General features: G+C 39.4%; 1 protein-coding gene across 8 annotated transcripts in view; it reads right to left on the reverse strand.

Annotated features, from left to right (window-relative positions):
* Positions 1 to 21,115, reverse strand: part of PTPN13 (protein tyrosine phosphatase non-receptor type 13) — a 186,066-nt gene that overhangs the window by 122,795 nt on the left and 42,156 nt on the right. For all 8 annotated transcript variants that reach the window (XM_030564946.1, XM_030564949.1, XM_030564942.1 and 5 more), the window contains exon 3: positions 677 to 846. In XM_030564946.1, coding sequence (XP_030420806.1) covers positions 677 to 846 — 170 coding nt within the window. The remainder of the gene's footprint in view (positions 1 to 676; positions 847 to 21,115) is intronic.

A 21,115-nucleotide genomic window follows, 5' to 3' on the forward strand; every position in this document is an offset into this window, starting at 1 on the left:
AAAGAGGTGGGACTATAACCCCATCCTCTCCTCATTCCCAGTCCTTTCCATATTCTGCTAGGGTGAGGGGGTATTTTGCTGAAGAAAGCCCTAAAGCTGAAAAAAAAAAAGGCTAATTGGGCCATTTGGAATACTAGTCAGTTAACTATGCAGATACAACTTTGATTTATGTTCAAGCTCACCCTTACTTAGGTGAGCACCTAATCTTGGGGGGAGGAGGGAGACTCTGTTATGCTATTTCCAAAATAGCAACTGCTCAGTATGTAATCTTTAAATGCTCCCAACACAATCAAATCAAATTCAGTTTCCTTCTGCACAAGACAATCCACCTTGAGAATCTGATCCCAACCTTCAGGGCCCATTTTGACTGTACAAAAGAAAAGTAGTTTGCTTTAGACTTAAAGAAATGTGGAGGGAACAAATGTCCCACTACTTAAAAAAAGTAAAGGCACATGCATGTTCACAGACACAACCCCAACCTTTGGGTGGAGACAAAGTACCTGTATGAAAAATAAACTCAGACAAAAGGTGAATATTCTGCAAAGACAGGACCGTTTGAAGCCATTCTGCAATCTTAGTGGTAAGGGTGCTACATAAATAAAAGAAAGTTTCTACCAAATCAGTTATAATACAGTTTCATAGAGACTAACATTTTATGAGAGAAAAGGGAGTGTACCTTTTCAACATCTGAAAGAGATGATAGTGACTGGTTCTGCAGAACCTCTGGTGCCGTGAATGCTCGCAGGTCCTGGTTGGAAACACTTTCATCTGTAAATGACACACTCCCAGATGGAAGCAACAGCAAAGACCATGGAGAAATGATGAAGCTCAAGTCAGCAGGATCAGCTATATTTGAAAAAACAAACAAAACATAATTGAAAGACAGCTGCTACCAAATAAAAGGACTCCACATAAACCCATTTAAGTGTTCATCTGACAAAGAGAAAGTTGGGAAATGGAGTGGATGATCTAATTAGTTTTTTTCATTTGTAACTTCTATGACAACAAAAGTTATAATAACTTTCATCACAAAAAGTTCATAGGAGATAAGCAGCAAAGACCTTTCGGACAATTTCATTATTTTACTTTGAAAACATTGATGATATTTATCTGGAATTCTTAAACAAAAGATCTACCAAAAACATGCACCTTCCTTACTGTTTTATATTTTTAAATAAGATTGAGAAGACAAAGAAATAGACTGAAACAAAATTGTTACATCTGATTGCTAATGCTACTTAAATACAATGCTCAAGACAAGAAAAGTGAATTATTTAGCCTCTCTCTCCCATCCACTTGTTTTTCATAATGTCCCTCTACTTTACTTAAATGTAATCAATATTATTTTTAATATTTTCTATTTATATTAACATTCAACATCTGAGAAGGTAAGCATTATTCCCATTTTACAGATGGGAGAATCCAAGGCACTGAGGTTAAATGAGAATGACTTCATCCTAAAGGTCAGAGACAGTATTGTTGTTACAGCCAGGATTAGAACTCCTGTCTCCTACTCCCATGCTACCTTTCATGGCCTTTGTTTTAATGATCCAGACTGATGATAAATGTTTGAATGTGCTAATATTTTCTGATTTATTTATTGTTTGTCATAAAACAACAAGCATCACAGGGGATTGTTTTTCTGACCAGAGGTAGGAGGATAAGGATGTAGCAGAGACTAGAACAGAATAAGAAAGTAGATTAAACTAAAACACATTTAAAAAAATATAAATAGCACAATCTCATGCAACGCATCTTAAATATACATGAGAATACATTAGCCAAAAGAAATTAACCTTAACTATCCAGTTCATGAGGGCCATGAAGTTTCACATGCTATATGTCAAGATTTTATTAGTTAACATTTACTTACAACAATTGAGCCGATGAGCCTTCTCTAAGAAGAGGCTAATGTTACAAGGTTATCATACTTCAATGTATAGTTCAATTTTAAATACAGTAAATATACATGAACCTTATTAAAATCTTTTCAGGGTGAATTGTTTGATATTATTAATTCATTCAAAAAAGTAAGTTAACATTAACCTATATTTTAGGTTACTAAGGGCTAGATAAAAGCGGGCAAAGAAAAAGCAACTGTTCTCATGCGTATAAAAGATTTTAATGACTGCTGTATGAACGCCAGAACATCACAACCCAAGTACATACAAATTGCAATGTAACAAAGATTTAACATAGGAACTTTTAGAAAAAATATTATTGTCATTTTAGGGAGATTTCAGAATAGCAGACATGTTAGTGTGTATCCGCAAAAAGAACAGGAGTACTCTGCCATTCTAGGGAGAGAGGAAATAGTTCCATTTCCTCCTCAATGCTGTTTCGTAGGCTGTCCAATAGTCCTGTAATTTACTAAAATTCCAATCTCCCAGGAGATTTACCGAGTAAGTATGTATAGAATAAATATCAGAAATAAACAGAACCACCAAACAAATCCTTCAAGTTCCAAGGCTTCATTCCTCCCAGCACCCTGACCAAGCAGAGATTATGCACCTGGTTCTAACTTCAGACATTTAACAAAAGAAAACGTGCCTCAGAAATGTAGGTCTAATTTTCTAGATCAACGGTCAGAACTCCCAATTTATAGATATCAGAGAAAATGCCCACTCCTATCTGTATGTAGCAAAAAGCTATTGAAGGCCATTCAACGTGCATTGTGGTGATTAACCTTTGGCAATATTTGGGGGTTCAAATAAGAGCTTATTGTCCCTATTGGCTTGGAAATGGCAAGTTTCACTTCATAAAATAAGAACACTTATAACAACAGGAACACAACAAATACTCATGAATAGGAAGGATCCTATGGACTTTACTCAAAGTAATGATGATTACATGATTAGAGACTCAAAACTATACTATAAACAAGCAAATATACTATTACACCTTTCACTTTCAAGTATCTACTCACTGTTGCCCAATTAAGACTGAGTGTGTTTCAGCATTTGTCATGAAACCGAGAAGATTATACTTTCAACACTCAGGGTGTAGCTACACAGCAAAAGCTGTGCACCGGTTAGCTACCTGAGTTACCCAGGCCGGCTGGATTTAAGCTAACAATAGCAGCAAAACCACTCTAGTATAGGCTTCAGAGCAGGTTAGTGAGCTTACCCAGTGTGTTCGTGCTGGGCTTGTACTACCTGTGCTGAAGCCATGCTTTACTGTCTTCAGTGCTACTTCAAAGGTTTTTTTTCTCCTGCTGATGATAGCTCATCTCAATTGATTGGACTCTTACAGTTGGCATGTATACTTCCACCTTTTCATGTTCTCTGTATGTATAAACACCTTCTGTTCTGTGTGTTCCATTCTATGCATCTGAAGAAGTGAGCTGTAGCCCACAAAAGCTTATGCTGAAATAAATTTGTTAGTCTCTAGGGTGCCACAAGTACTTCTGTTCTTTCAATGCTACTGTTAGCCACATTAGCTGGATTCAAACTAGCTTTAGAAGGCTAATCCATGCACAGCTTTTGCTGGGCCGACAAACCCTGAAACACTGAGATTTTGATTCACAGTTACAGCCAATAGGACTGGAATTCTATTCTGTTGCTCGATTCCTTGTGAGGCATAATGGGATATCTACCTGTAACTAATTCTTATGCACAGCTGCTCTAAATTTTTAAGTAATTCATCATTATGCTAGAAGATACATCTTACTGTTTTAATTCTCACTGTCACATTTTAAATTCAGAACAGATTTTAAATTTTAAAATGTACACCAATGACAATGGGAGTGAACTAAAAGGGGGGGATTATAAAGGATTAATAGAGAGTAGCATCCTAATTTTAAAACCGCTTCTTGAACCTTATGTGCAAAGCCTCAAGAGGAGAATGGGAGAGGAAAAACAACTTCAGGGTTCACACTGTGGAGCTAGTTTCCTCTATTCTCCTGCTTTCATATAAGAGAGAGACCTGAACACATTTTCTTCAGGGAGTAAATGGTAAATGAAGATTATCATCTTTGGTTACGTGAGGGAAGTGGATTTTAACCCACAAACATCATCACTTCAGCACCTTCCCATTGAAATGGTATTGACATTTTATGAATCATGAAAACAATATTCGTTGATCCAAGGTTTTTTTCAGGGTTGTCAGGCGATTGGAAAAATTAATTGCAATTAAAAAAATAATTGTGATTAATGATGCGATTAATCACATTGTTAAACAATAATAGAATACCATTTATTTAAATATTTTGGATGTTTTCTACATTTCCAAATATATTGATTTCATTTACAACACAGAATGCAAAGTGCACGGTGTTCACTTTATATTTATTGTTTATTACAAATATTTGCACAGTAAAAAACAAAAGAAATATATATTGTTTTCAGTTCACCTACTACAAGTACTGTAGGGTAATCTCTCTTTATCATGAAAGTTGAACTTACAAACGTAGAATTATGTACAAAAAATTACTGCACTAAAAAAACCAAATCAATGTAAAACTTTAGAGCCTGCAAGTCCACTCGGTTCTACTTCTTGTTCAGCCAATTGCTCACACAAGTTTCTTTACATTTGCAGGAGATAATGCTGTCCGCTTCCAGTGCCACCCAGAGAGGGGGGAAGTGGGGCAATTTGCCCCAGACCCCGGGCCTTATGGGGTCCCCAAGAGAGTTTTCAGCGAGTCTTTCATGGCAGGTCCTTTAGTGCCACCGAACAAACCTGGGGCAAGTGAAGGACCTGCTGCGAAGACCTGGAGCTTCTTCCACTCTGGGTTCTCAGCGGCAAAGGCTTCTTCCTATCCAGGTCTTCGACGGCAGTTCAGCGGCGGGGGCTCCTTCTGCTCCGGGGCTTCGGTGGCAGTTCAGCGGTGGGTCCTTCACTGGCTCGGGGACCTGCCACCAAAGTGCCCCGAAGATCCAGAGTGGAAGGACCCCCGCCCCCAAAGACCCCAGGCCCCCTGAATCCTCTGGGCAGCCCTGCCCACTTCTTGTTTACAGTGTCACCCGAAAGTGAGAACAGGCATTCGCATGGCACTGCTGCAGCTGGAGTTGCAAAATATTTAGTGCCAGATGCACTAAAGATTCATATGTCCCTTCGTGCTTCAACCAGCATTCCTGAGGACATGCGTCCATGCTGATGACAAGTTCTGCTTGATAACGATACAAATCATTGCGGACTGATGCATGTTCATTTTCATCACCTGAGTCAGATGCCACCTGCAGAAGATTGATTTTCTTTTTTTGGTCGTTCAGGTTCTGTAGTTTTGACATGGAAGTGTTGCTCCACACCTTGACCCTCTCAGATTTTGGAAGGCACTTCCGACTCTTAAATCTTGGGTCAAGTGCTGTAGCTATCTTTAGAAATCTCACCTTGGTACCTTTTTTGTGTTTTGTCAAATCTGCTGTGAAAGTGTTCTCAAAACGAACATGTGCTGGGTCATCATACGAGACTGCTATAACATGAAATATATGGCAGAAAGTAGGTAAAACAAAGCAGGAGACACAAATCTCCCCCAAGGAGTTCTGTCACTAATTTAATTAACACAATATTTTTTTAATGAGCATTATCAGCATGGAAGCATGTCCTCTGGAATGGTGGCCGAAGCATGAAGGGACATACAAATGTTTAGCAGATCTGGCATGTAAATACCTTGCAATGCCGGCTACAAAAGTGTCATGCGAATGACTGTTCTCACTTTCTGGTGACATAAATATGAAACAGACAGCATTATTGCCTGTAAATGTAAACAAACTTGTTTCTCTTAGCGAAGCTGAACAAGAAGTAGAATTGAGTAAACTTGTAGGCTCTACAGTTTTATATTGCTGTTTTTGAGTTCGGTTATGTAACCAAAAAAAATCTGTATTTGTAAGTTGCACTTTCACAATAAAGGGACTGCACTACAGTACTTGTATGAGGTGAATTGAAAAATACTATTTCTTTTGTTTATCATTTTTACAGTGCAAGTTAGCAATCACTACAGTTTTGAAAAGCAATGAATCAGACTAACCATACTGCCCGTTGAGTCTTGCCACTAACATGTCAATTAGTCTGTCACTCAGCTTTGAGGTCTTCCCCGTTTTGCTTTTTGTGTTGAGAATATTTTCACCTATTTTAGTACTGAAGAAAACTCCTCTTTGCTTTGCCTGGAAAGCAGTAGAAAACGACAAAGAAACATACCCAGTACAGTGGCTCTCCAAGATGTGGCAAGAAGCCAACAAGAGCTTTTTTCAAAAAATTACCTCTTCTGTTCTTCACTTCAGACTTTAATTGGTTGACTTTGTGGAGAGACAACAGGAGATCATCTAGTCCAACCTCCTGCTCAAAGCAGGACCAATCCCCAGATAGATTTTTACCCCAGTTCCCTAGATGGCTTCCACAAGAACTGAACTCACAACCCTGGCTTTAGCAGGGCAATGCTCAAACCACTGACCTATCTCTCTCCCTTACAGAAGATCAGAGTGTAAAGGCTCCAATAAGTCTGAACGAATCACTTTCATCGCAGGGCATATAGCAGGAGAGCAAAAATTGTGGTTCCATACAACAGTGATCAGTTGATGCTTCTTGGCTTGAGATATGAGAAACTTACTGGCCCTCTTTCATGTTTAAGATGGTACTGAAAGTCCTAAGGAAATGTGGTTCCCTGCAGGTGGGTGGGAATGAACAATATAGGGAGAAAGAGACCAGTCTTGAAGTGCTAACTAGTTATGCCTGTTTTGTGCTTTCCCAGTCTTGGGGTAAATAAATTCTACTCAAAGATCTGAAATGGAGTAACTTTATTGTTTTTACCTGCCATTAGTGTAATGGGACGGACTAATCCATCAACTGTAGATTGGTGTAAGCAAGACTGAAGAAAAGCAAAATTTGTATGAGAAATATCTGAATAACTTGTGCAAGAGTTTAAAAGAAAATGAATTAAACACACTGATGTCACCTCAATTTGTGTCAAATGAAATTAAGGCTGCTCTTCTATAACATAGTTTGAAAAGTATCTCTAATGTGTATTTAAGTGTTTGAAAGGCCGTAATACACGCATTTTATCAAGCTGTAAAACAAATTATCAACTGAATTTCCATTTATTAAGCTGCATAAATAGTGATGTATATATGGGTGGGAAGAGAATTCCAAACCTACAGACTTCATGTATTTGGCCCATTTCTGCAGCCTTTGACTGCAATGGACTTCCATGGAAATCAATTCCCTTCCCACGTAAGACACCTTTCTATGCTAGCGATTCCTGGTTGTAGACACACTTCACATTGGGAAACTTTCTGTCTACCACCAAAGAGTAATCAATTGATTTATTATTATTTTCATTTGAGTAGCACCTAGAGGACTCAACCAAGATCAGGGCACCAAGCCTCCATAAACTCATAGTAAGAAACATTTTACTTTTACATATGCCTTCTATTCACATAGCCTATTTAAAACCAACATTCCCATTCCAGTATTCAGAAAGCTTTCTCATTATGCAGAATTGCAGTCATAAACTTCGGAAGATACAACAGGAGAGCTACCAAAAACCAAAACCAAAACACCCCTACCCCCCAAAAAAAAATCCCAAACAAATAAACAAAAAAACCACCAGCAAGAAGTTGAGGAGACACCACATTTGACCAAAATAACCAAAAGTCACTCCAATCAACTGAAAAGTGAATCTTAAAAAATCTATTTGGTCAGACCCTTCTTCATTTAATTTTTACTGTATTAAGAGTCTTATCATGCTCCCTTCTTAAGCCAGCTAGAAAACTCTAATTTACTGCAATGGCTGGAGGCTCAGGACCTAAATCAACAAACACAGAGATGGAAGAATTCTCTTAATTATCTTGAAATATGAAAAAGGTATGTTATATAATAAATTAAGGCAACTTTATTTCTAAAGTTTATTGCTGTCACTCTTCCAAAACACACACTGCAGTTAATTACGGGATTTGGAAAAAAAAATTTTTTTAATTCATATTAAAACCGCAAAACCCAAATATTTTAAAGCAATGTTAAGGGTCTGGCTCAAACAAGTAAGGAAACTTAGAGTTATGGCTAGACTCCATCTATAAATTACCTTTCTGTACCACAAGGATTTTTACACAAACACACCCCGTGAGCTGAAAATAGGGGATCAAAATTTATCTTCATTGTAACTCCAATAAAGGCAATGAATTAGGCCTGGAGTCAGAGAAAGTCCTATTTTTACGATGGCTTGAAATATTTATTGGACACCTCCCCCAAAGACTCAGTTTATTATTTCAGGACAAAAATATATAAATAAATAAAAAATCTTTCCTACCACACACACTGCCATACTCCTCAATTTTACAGAATAAACAGTTAGTCACTGTTTACTGTTTCTTATATTTCATTGCAATACAGACAGTTGGTCATCTGTTTAATACATTTTTAAAAGGTATTTAGTAGGGGTATGTCTAGGCTGGAGCTACAGGTGTAATTTCCAGCTTAGCTAGGCATACCCATGCTAGCTCTGATTAAGCTAATATGCTACAAACAGAAGCATAGCCCTGGCGGCGCAAGTGGAAGACCAGGCTAGGCAGATCACAACCCCATCTGAACCTGTAAGTAAGAATTCAGGGCAGCTAACCCCTCTTGCTGCTCATGTCCCTTCAGCTACACTTGTGTTTTTAGCATGCTAGGATAATCAGAGCTACTGTGAATGTATCTTATCCAAGCTGTAAGTAACAACTCCAAGTCCAGTGTAGACATACCTCTTTTGCTTTTGTTTTGTCTTCTTTTTCTTCCTGTCTTCTCTTCACTTTGTGTATCTTTTCTTTCCTTTAATACATCATGGTGTACATCATGACCTTCAGCAGCCATTTCCTCTTTTTTTCACACTCCCTCTATTCCCTTATAACTCTTTCTCTACCTCTTCTCGTATGTTTTCTGTCTGGACTCCCGATGTCTCTTACTTTCTCAATACCCCTACTTCTTTTCTAACTTATCATATCAGTTTCTCCTCACAACTCTCTGTCTGCACCCACCCATCTATCTATATAGACCTTGAAAAATTATACCTGACTCCTAAGAGCCAGGGGATCCAACTAAGATGAAAGGTGCAACTGTACAGGGGCAATATTCATGTGAAAAGCTAAGTCCCCATGTCTTCTTTCTCAAGCTGGTAAGAAGTGAACGGTGCTTGAGGTGTTGCCAGAGTATTGTCTCTTGACCCTACTCAGGGTAAAAGATGCCTGATCAAATTAAACCCCCCACTCAACCCTTCAAGCTCTCTGGCTGCTGGAAGGTGCACATACTTTGTCATCCTTGCACTACAGAACTTTCTGTGTGCTCCAAGCGTGGGGTATGAATCTACTCCTCTTCCAAGTTCCAGGTTGTGTTTTTTAAGTTCACTTCCACAGTGAATACATCCAGGGCCTTCCTCTGCTGCCTCTCTTAGGTTTCCCAACCAGCCCCTAGGTGCAGCTTGAAATTGATCCAGTTCTTGGCAGTTTCATGAGCTACTAAAATGACGTAACAGTTACTATGCTAGTAGGAAGATCATTTCTTGGTACACCCCCACACAATCCCCAAAGGCAATGGCTTCTTCAACATGGGAAGGACCCCTGTCTCAGGAAGTAGCTCTGGGAGAAAGTCAGAAGTGTGTTTTTCCCCCCTGATGTTACTTGCTGCAAGTCACCCTACTCACTGTTGTCACTGGCCATCTTTCTTCCCCTGATTTTACCTGGCCTCACTGTCTGCTTATTGGTGAGCTAGAACAAAGAGGAAATATCCCCAGGGAAACAATAGCAGGGACAAAATAATTAAATGAAAAAACACTTGTTTACGGTTAGAAGAAAACGCATAGGCAGCTCAATTCCTACTACTGGTGTTCCTGTTACACTAACACTTTCATGTTGCGAAAGGCAGGACAAACATCCAACTTCCTCTTTGAAATACTTCTTGACTCGGGGTCCCCTCTCTGTGGCAAGAGTCATGCCATTAGGGCACTGCGTGTGCCAAGAAACATTCATCTGAGTCCTGCACTAAATCCGTTATGGTAATTATAATAAAGAAACAATTAGCTCTTAACAGATTGCTTCTCATCCACAGATCTCAACACCTTTTACAAACCTCACTATTCCCATTCTACAGCCAGAAACTAATATACAGAAATGTGGGATGAATCACTTACTTTAACAGAGCAGGTCAGTGACTATGCTTGGAATAAAACCCACATCTTTTGGCTATCAGGCTAGTCTTCTATCCAATGGACCACGATTCCCATAGGTTTCTGAATACCAGGAGCAAAACTGGAGTATTTAATTTAATTCCACCGCTGTTTTGCAAAGCAAAGAGCACCAGTAAAGGCTCTGATATTCTCTGGACATTTTGAGAGCCACCACTGCATTGGTTTACACTATATTCATATCTGGAAGACCATTTTCACAACCAGAAGAACTGGAATTTTTGTTTTAAATCAAGTCAAATTCTGAAGAAGCTAATAGGACTCACTCATGAAAGCTAAGTAGGTGTTCTGGGTGAGTGGATTTTTCAAGCTTCAATTAAAACTACAGATAGCACAAATAACGTGTGTTGGACAGCAACACTAAAACTTTTCTTTTTAAAAAAACATAGAAGGTGATACATCAATTTTGTACAACTGCTTTAGAAACATATTGTGATTTGGTATTGTAAAAGCTATCCTTTAAATATGCATTTACAGACTTTAAAAAACCCAGATCATTTACTCAATAAACCTCAAGGCCTTCTTCAAAGTAATTACTGCCTGTCATGTAACTGAACCCATATATTAAAAATCCTTTTGAAGAAAAGCTTGCACAGACACCCTGCTCATATTTCTGAATTAGAAGACATGCTTGTAAAAACACTTTTCTTCAGATGCCTTGAAGAAAATATTCTTCATTGTGAACTAGATGCCAACTAACTGTGGATAAACAAACTTTTTTTTTAATTGTTATAATGGAAAAACAAAGTTTTAAAGACTGAAAAAATTTAGCTGAAAACATATAGCAAAAAATGCTCATCCCAGGATCATTGAATAATTTACAAACCTTTGACACCTGGGATTTAACATGTAAAGTATGGCAGATTCCTTCATCGGAAGTATTCTGTGCAAGTATTCCAAAAAAATATACTTACATGAATTAGGAAATATGACTTCCATGGGTATTTCTCATTTAAAATATTATTCCACTAGCAGTTCCTGATAACATGTAAATGTGCGTGATGTGCCATCGCTGGGAGACCATAGAGAAGTGGAAGCAGTTTTTGTAGCTTTTTATTCAAACACTTGACAAAATATCTCAGAACTTTCTTCTGTGTGTTTATGATTTGGTTAGCCTGGTGGGGTTCTATCTTTGGGGAAAAGACAAATAAACATTCTCTTTTTACCATCTACTATGGCATGAAGACAGTATGGGTGCTTACGAATATATATACAGCTTAAGGCTCCCATATATGTGCTACATTACAAAAATAAAGGTTTCAAGTTTATCATATGAACATATGTAGTATACAGCTATTACTGTATAAGGACTACTCGTTGGGAATTCAAACTCTGATATTCCAAATTACTATACTTCGAATTAAGGCAAAAATAATTCTGAACACCAATTTATATTAATGGAATAATGATATATTCCCTATACTCACTACTTGAAATAAAGGGGAATTCAGGAGCAATACAAATGCAATGCTTATTATCAGTCAGTAAATCCTGCTGCCTGCTCTGCAGGACACTCACTCCAGCAGAATCAATACTGTTCTGCTCAGCAAAAGAGAGACTGCAGATAGGATGCCCAAGACCCCATGTAGGGGGATGTGACCAGGGATATGGCCATGGAACTATGATCCATAGGTGCAACTTGTGCCCCAAGCACAAAGAGGGTGTTATGAAGTGTGTGGGGCAAGCGGATCCTGATTATACCAGTTCTCCTCTCCACTGCACACTCATTTATTGTATATGGGAGGATATATGGACTTGGGGGTTATAGCAGTCCTGAGGCCACAGTACAGACCACCAAGTGGATTCCTTGTTCTGCCAACCCCTAAAGAGTTCTTCAGCACACACCCTTGCTGCCTCGGTTATACTCTGGGACCAGGATTTGGTCCTAGAGCACTGACAGGCTTCATTTCAATCTACAAATTAATGTAGTTCGACCAATTTAGACATAGGAATAAAAATATGTCCTCTGACCTTTTTCTTTTCTTCCTTTTCATTTCAGGCTGGACATTTATTTCCAGAAACATAGGGAAGGTAACTGACTGGGAGCTTCTAAAGCAGAATATCAACAAAAGTAATTTAAAACAACATAGTCATTAAGCCAGGAACAAAGAAAGTGAATGACCTTTTCCTAGAGCAGGAGTTCTCAAACTGGGGGTCGGGACCCCTCAGGGGGTCATAAGGTTATTACATGGGGGGGTCGTGAGCTGTCAGCCTCCATCCTAAACCCTGCTTCGCCTCCAACATTTATAATACTGTTAAGTATTTTAAGAAGAGTTTTTAATTTATAAGGCGGGAGGGGCAGTCGCACGCAGAGGCTTGCTATGGGAAGGGGGTCACCAGTACAAAAGTTTGAGAATCACTGTCCTAGAGGCATAGGAGCGTCTCCCGAGGTCAGGGAGAGGGCGAAAAAATCTTTCACTAATTATTAAGCTTCTTCATGCCTGCTCCGAAGTTCTTCTTGTTTTGTTTCTCCAGAAGAACTCTTAACAGCAATAAGGGAAACATCCTCTGAGAGGTTCCTTCCTTTTAACCAAAATACAGGAATAATCTTTACAAGAACCATCTCCAAATAATCCTTTCAAAACCACTGGAATTTTTGGTATGGCTTCTGATCAATTATGTGTCCACTGGTCTTTACTGTGCTATAGTTGCCAGCCTTCTGAGCTAATTCCAGAACTATGCAGCTTGGTAACAAAACACTTGTGAGAGCAGATAAACAGTGTAGTTCAGTTTAAAAAAAGAGAGAGAGAACTGGTTTTAAAGGCAATAAAACCACGGAGATTATTCAGGTAAACAGTATGCAATACAAATGCAAGGTACACACACACACACACACACACACACACACACACACACACACACACACACACACACACACACACACACACACACACTCTTTCTCTCTTCAATCCCTCCATAAAGTGTCCCTTTTATGACTATAAATTTTATCAGATACAACTTTATTTTGTTTCACCCGTCCCCACCTTTTTCTGTGTGATCATTAGCAAACAGTAAAAACAGAGAAAAGCCTCTCCATGTAACAGTTTCATAATATTCATCTTTCTCAATGCCCTGTTCTATGGATGGCACCATTTTTTAAGGGTATGCCAAGGCCAGGTTGTGGGAGGTCAGGAAGGGGACCTACAAGTCTTTAGACAGGGCCAGATTATGCCCCATTCTGCAATCCAGCAGAAGGGAGTAGATGGTGCACCATACCACTGTTTCCTGTGCATAGACAGAAACAGGCTCTGCAGAACTACTACATCCTCTCCTTGTTCAGGTGGATAGGAAAGGAGAGGGGCAGGGAGATCCCTGTCTCCGTACCCCCAACACACCAGCAACATAGTTACAACAGCACAAGGCGGGAGCGTACACTGTGACCTGTTGCAGTTAACTCCCTTTTCAGAGTAGTGGAGAGACAGGGAAGGAGTTTTTTTTTATTAGGGGTCTGCTAGTACTTTTAATACTATGACTATGACTTCAGCTAGGAGTATCAGGTCCTAGAAAAACATAATTACTACTTCCCCACCACCAATGTTTTGTAATATTGCAGTGCATGCACGTACATGCTCTTTCTTCCATACAGCCACAATTTGCAAGCTGGCCTGGTCTCTCTCCACTCCACTCTGGTATTATTTTTAACTCATTCGACTTTGCCTGGTCCTACTGGTTGTCTGTTTCACCTCAGCTCCCCATTTTTTGCACCTGATCCACGTTTTTCTGTCCCCACCATACAAACCTTGATATAGGATTGGACCAGGTGACATATTAGGTCCTTTTTACCTTTAATTTTGGTGATTATTCACAAATTATCTAGTTGAAGCAGGTGATTTCTGGTTTATTTTTTCTTGGCAACAAAAAACATGACATGCTCTTTTCATTTCTACAGACACACACCAAAGATATTGCACCTGAAAGCCTTGTTACTTCTGACCTCATGGAGTACAGGGTGCATGATCCAGCATGTCTGAAACAGCTGAAACACCCTCTAAACAACAATTTATTGTTGCTGGTAATTAAGTAGGAGGAGGTCTAGGATCATCTTTTTCAAATCTATCTACAGATTAATCTAAATATTATCCCTACTCTAACTAGCAATACCAGATTGCCTGATTTTCTCCTCCACTTAATAACTTATCATACAACATGCAGCCAATTCAATGTCCAGAGCTGATTTTTTTAAATTTGTCTTTCAGTGATAGGACATTCCAAACCATTTTTTCATTACTGATTAGCTATGGAAACAATTTATTAAGTGCCTTTAATTGGAAAATGGAGACAGCCATAGGAGAGCAGCAAGAGGTTTAGAAAACAGGACTTATAAGGAAAGGTTGAAAGAATTGGGCACATTTAGTCTACATAAGTAGACATAGTATTTAAAGATATAGTAGTAGTCTTCAAATAACATATAAGGTTGTTATAAAGGGGATGGTGATCAATTATTCTCCATATCCAGTGAGAAGACAAGAAGTAATAAGCTTAATTTGTAGCAAGAGATTTAAGTTAGGAATTGGCAAAAGCTTTCTAACTACAAAGATATTTAAGCACTGGAATAGGTTACCTAGGGAGGTTGTGGAGCCCCATCACTGAAAGTTTTAAGAACAGGTTAGATATACACCTATCAGGGAGGGTCTAGGTGTACTTAATCCTGCCCCAGTGTGGGTAGATGGGGTAATGAACTAGTTGAACTCTCATGGTCACTTCCAGCCCTAGAGTTCTAGGATTTAATGATTCTGTCATCTGCTAGAATTGTAAATAAGGGTAGGCACAATAATGTACATGTATCTATATCTATATATACACACACACAGGCTATTGAATTATTCACACTGTAATTCACCTATGGTAAACAATATAAGAAGTAATTTCATCTTTGTTTTTTATTTAAAACTTGAGTGGGCATATGGTTCTGGGCTCAAACATAAAAAATGCAGAAGGCTACATTGAAAACAGTCAAGACTTTCGGAAGTAAAGAAGTTATCAAATTCATAGTAGTAGTTTGTTTGGGCCAATCTTCTTCCATTACATGGAAAAAATAATTTCTGAAATTAGCCATGTTACAATAGTGATTGTTCAACGCCTGCCGACAATTGGCTGCCTTTGGTACTGTTGATTATGAGGTATTGCTCATGTGCCTGAGAACCTTGGAAGGAACTAATGGAAATCCCAAAAGGTTGGGTTTGGGCACATGCTTCTACTCCGATGACATTCTCATTTGGAACTCTGCTGGATTCTATTCTGTCCTCTCCCTTGTTCAACATATATACCCCAAAGCTGTTAGAAAAGTGAAAGGCCGGTGTCTTCAGTATCCCGGTGAGAGTCAACTGTTAGATTTTTCTCTCTCTTCTGACCCAGACAATACAGTCAAGAATGGATGAGATTGAGGCATGCTTCTGGTTCAATCCAGGTAAAACAGAGGTGATGTTTTGTGATTTGAGGGTAAATAACTGAAAGATGTTACTCTTAAGGAGCGTGTTTCAGGATGGCTGGCCCCTGTAAATGAAGAAAGTCCAGCTCCCCTGTGCCAGAGCAGGTACATCCTGTTTGGCCAGTTAAGAAGGCAGGGCAGCAGCTGGGGCTATCAGGAAGAATCACTGGATTTCTCTTCCTTGCCAGGAGAGAGACTTGGAAAGAGGAGACTGAAGAAGGTCTCTGAGGAAAGCTCTCTGAAGATCCTCCCGGGAAAGAGGGAGGAATTATCCGGAAGCCAGCAGAGAGGTTGGCCTATTGTCTTTCATGAGCCAAAGCCAGAAGACTGAAAAGGGCTGAGAGCTAGGGATCCAGTGATGGGGTTACTTGGCTGACTTTCCTGATGCAAAGCCAGTGCCGAGAGGCTGAAAAGGGCCTGGCCAGAGAAGGTGAGAGAGAGCTGAAGGCTAAGAGAAGTAGAGAGAGATGGCTGCTGGCCCTTGGAGCTATAGTGCTGAAGTAGAGGGCCAGAGAGGACTGAGGCTAGGAGTGCAGCATGGTGAGAGACTACAGGGTCATATCAGATAGCTAGGGCATGGAGACGGATGCTGTGGCTTTACTGGATATACTGTCTGGACTATGGTTTGGGGACTTGATTTATTATGGCTTATGTGCACAGGGGTTTCTTTTGTAATAAATTAATCCCACAAGCACTCTTTGTACTCAGAAAGACTATTCGGACTATTTTTGGGGACTCTAAAAGAGGGAAACTGAGGCAGGTTCATATGTCATGTTGCAGAAAGGCGCTCCAGGCAGGGTCGACCTATGACAGTGTGTCTCTAATATGGTCAACCTCGGAGCCTGGTTAGTTTAGGGTTGTATGTCATTGCATGATCATTATAGCTGGGTAAATTTTTTTGGACAAATCTTTTATTTGAAAAAAATGCAGTTTTGGTCACCACAAAACCATGTGTGAATATGGCACAAATTTCACATGCCCTTTCCAGATCAGGCATAGGGGAGAACTGAATCTGGGCCTGACATAACCTTATTCCCAGATTCTGGACCTTAGCGTCCAAAATTTGGGGGTTAGCATGAAAACCTCCAAGCTTAGTTACCAGCTTGGACCTGGTACTGCTGCCACCACCCAAAAAATTAGAGTGTTTTGGGGCACTCTGGTCCCCCTGAAAAACCTTCCCTGGGGACCACAAGACCCAAATCCCTTGAGTCTCACAACAAAGGGAAATAATCCTGATTCCCTTCCCCCCTCCAGGTGCTCCTGGAGAGATACACAGACACAAGCTCTGTGAAACTACGCAGAGTGAGTCCCCCTCTCCGTTCCCAATCCTGGAACAAAAGCACTTTCCTCTTCACCCAGAGGAAATGCAAAATCAGGCTAGCAATCCAACACACAGCTCTCCCCTTGATTTCTTCCTCCCACCAATTCCCTGGTGAGTACAGACTTAATTTCCCTGAAGTAAAGAAAAACTCCAACCGGTCTTAAAAGAAAACTTTATATAAAAAAGAAAGAAAAAATACAAATGTTCTCTCTGTATTAAGATGATACAACACAGGGTCAATTGCTTAAAAGAATATTGAATAAACAGCCTTATTCAAAAAGAATACAAATCAAAGCACCCAGCACTTATATTCATGCAAATACCAAAGAAAAGAAACCATATAACTTACTATCTGATCTCTTTGTCCTTACTCTTAGAAACAGAAGACTAGAAAGTAGAAAGTACTTCTCCAAAGCTCAGAGAAGCAGGCAGGCAGACAAAAGACTCCGAGACACACTTCCCTCCACCCAAGGTTGAAAAAATCCGGTTTCCTGATTGGTTCTCTGGTCAGGTGTTTCAGGTGAAAGAGACATTAACCCTTAGCTATCTGTTTATGACAGGGCCTCGTACATCCCAGATGGGAGGCCAAACCACTGGGCTACGGCTTATAAGGAAGGTGGTGATGGGGGCAGCAGCACCACCCGCTCCTCCTCTTGCCAGTTGGTGAATCTAGTCTTTTTTATTTATTTATTTTATTTTAAAAAGTGAACTGAAACTACGTGAAATGGTTTGTTTCAGGTCAAACTTCAGGTGTTGATTGTGACCTCTAAAGAGCTAAATGGTTTGATTTCCACAGCTGCTGTCTGTGGAGATGGAATTCTCTTTGTAACAGAGCATGGGAATACTTGCAGGTCTGTAAGAGTCCCTTTCCTTCAGAATGTGCTCCCTCCAGCCCCTCGCTAGCCCAAATCTGCCGACATTCAGGGCACATTGCACAGCTAATCTCTTTAAAGGAGCTTTTGGGGTGGGAAATACTGTTTGAGAGGTTGCATTTAGTGGGGGTGAGTGCATTTGATCTGCACAATACTCTATTTGGTTTTTGTTATGCTTGTGGAGTTACTGCTGATTCCCATTCATTTATATTAACTATGTTTTTAATCAACTGGTGGTCAATCTCAAGTGTAAGACAGGTGTCTCTCATGGTGCTATAAATAAGGCTTTTTATAAATAGATTTGTCAGCTTAATAATCACCAGTGTATGGAAACAGAACATTTGAATCTAAGCATTTCTGAATGATATCAACTTCCTGTAATCTTCTCCCACCAAAAATCCTCAAGACCACACACACACACACAGCATTTGCCATAGAAGAGTCAATATCTAGTAATAGCTACCTCCCTGCATTTCCAGTAATAATTAAAAATGGAATACACAATATATATTTAGAATAGGAAATAACAATAGTATGTCAGATAACACAGTGTGCTACATAACAGTAACTTCAAATTCAATGGAACGCCATAAGGGGTCTGAGCTGAAAGGTTGCATTTCAAGATCACTCACGTACAGAGGTTGTGGGGAGCACAAAGAGAAGAACTGAGGCTCCAAAGAATATAACAGATGTACAACCCTCAAAAACAGCTAGTGTGTGAGGGCAGAAGGTTGAGATTAGTGTTTTCTTAAACCTTTATGTTATCAAGATAGTATATATATAAAAAATCAACAAACTCAACTAGACCTGGGCTAGTAAAATCCTTCACAGTAACTACATCTGGGATACTCAGACTGCTGCTCTCGAGCCACAAGTGGTTGTTTAATGCATCTCCTACAGCTCTTTGAAACAGATGATATTAAAACACTGTGATTTAATTATTAACTAATCTGTCACCTGGTTTACACTGGGAGGAGCGGGGGAGAATCGATCTAAGTTATGCAACTTCAGCTACGTGAATAACGTAGCTGAAGTCGACGTACTTAGATCTACTTACCGCAGTTTCTTCACTGTGGTAGGTCGACTGCTGATGCCCCCCCCCCTTGACTCCGCCTGCACTTCTTGCTCCGGTGGAGAACTGGAGTTGACAGGAGAGCGCTCAGCGATTGATTTATCATGCCTTCACTAAATGTGATAGATTGACCCCTGCTGGATCGATCACTCCGGAGGTAAGTTTAGACATGCCTTAAGTTATTAAAAATCAGGATGCTTTTACTATGCTATTAACCAATTAAGTTATCAACTTGCACTAAGATATTAACTTATTTGCTGTGAGAATAATATACATTAAAAAGAAAATATTTTCCTCTTCATACTGCTTAAATATGAATAGTACTATAGTAAATGAAACAATGAATTCAAACTACTGTGGTTCTTTTGGGTGATGGTGATCGCTAATTTGGCTCCTGAACCACTGAGGTCTGAGTATCACCGTACTACAGGCTACATTCCTAATTAAACCTTTCAAGTACAGACATACAAATAAACTAAGCGTTGATTAATCAGCTTTGACTGTGCTGGGTTGTTGGTGGTGGTGGTCTTTAAAAAAAAAATTAAAAAATTTGAAAGGAAAACCCTACTTTAGGACAACAAACAGAAAATCTCCTCTCAATTACTGCAGATGAACTCAATTGAAATCATTTTCCACAGGCAATTTTTACCTCTCAAAATAATTGTGCGGTAGGAATTAATAGGAGCACTTTAAATGAAAATCATGCTTGTTCTAAAATAATCCTAGAGTCACTACACAGTAATTTCTTCTGATTATTGCCCATTACGTACTTCAAAAGAATTGGCTAACAAGCCTCTTGTTACTGCAAGATTAAAAGCCTAATGGGTTTGAAAGATTTATTCCAGTTCTTTAAATACATTTGAAAAGCTGTCCCATTTGTGAACTGAAAAAGTTTTTTCATAACTTTCTTTGTAACCCTTTAAAACAAAATTATTGTCCAGTATAGATGACCCACATTTTGAACTCTGAAATTTCTGATTCATCTGAGCCTTCCAAAAAATGCTACAACAAGGCCTTATCCTACAAAACTTTACTCACATGAATAGCCCCATTGAAACCAGCAGGACTAGTCATCAGAGCGGGCCCACAGTTTGTTTTTGTCCAAGTCACTTTCTGAAAAAGCATTCACTAGTTTGCCTCAGGAAGAAAGAATTATAAAAGTATATAAAATAATGAATGGCATAAAGAAAGTAGAACAGAAACTTCTGCCCTCCCTGCCATGTAACACAAGAACAAGAACACATTCATTTAAATTAAAAGATGGCAGATTCAAACCGATAAAGGGAAATATGTTTGACACAACGCATAATTAGACTGTAGAACTCATTACCACAGAAAGTCATTGAGGCCAAGAATTTAGCAAGATTAAAAAGAATCGGATATTTACATGTATATCAATAATATCCCTAGTTATCCTAACTGACAATAATTTTGGAAGGAAAATTAAACCTCATGCTTCAGGGCTTAAACCAACCTCTAAATATTAGAGATCAGGAAAATCCCACATCTCCCTAATGTGAGATGATCTGAGCAACCAGTACTGGCCACTGTTGCAGCCAGCAGCCTAGACAAAACATGAGTCTGATACCATATGGCAATTCCTTTGTTTTATTTTACACTTCTGTTAAAAAACATGAAGTGACAGTTTGGAATTATATGCTTGAAAAAAACAAAATTTTAGTGGGCCTTTATTAAGTAGCTATGACCGTGTAAATAAACCCTTCCCTAGAACAGATAGTGTTACGGAACTGTTTTGGGCTGGGCCCCACTGCACCTACAAATCAAGCCAGGATTGGAGGCACAGTTAAAAAGAAGGAACTCTACTCAGATGGAGGGAAACCTTGGGAAGGGAATAGGCTTTTCAGCTTCTCCAGCCCTGGAGAGGGGACTGACAGCTTACAGAGCCCCAGCACTCCTAGAAGGAGGGTGCAGACCCCGAGTCAAAGGGGAAAAAGAACTGCAGCTTTGCACTGGAGCCTAGTGAATTATGAGTGCACACTGATACTCCCAGGACATTGACAATCCCTCTGAAGCAGTGATACTTACACCTCAATGGTTCAGGAGCCAAATTAGTGATCAACATTACCCAAAAGAATCACAGTCGTACGAATTCATTGTTTCATTTATATGTAATTCTCACAGGAAAATGACTGACCAAGTATTCTACAACTGGTTAATAACATAGTAAAGGCATCCCGATTGGTAAATAACTTAGATTGGTTAATGATTAAATCACACAGCGTTTTAATATCATGTGCAGCAAAGAGCCACAGGA

This window comes from Gopherus evgoodei, chromosome 5 (assembly GCF_007399415.2).
Source record: "Gopherus evgoodei ecotype Sinaloan lineage chromosome 5, rGopEvg1_v1.p, whole genome shotgun sequence".
NCBI lineage: Eukaryota > Metazoa > Chordata > Testudines > Testudinidae > Gopherus > Gopherus evgoodei.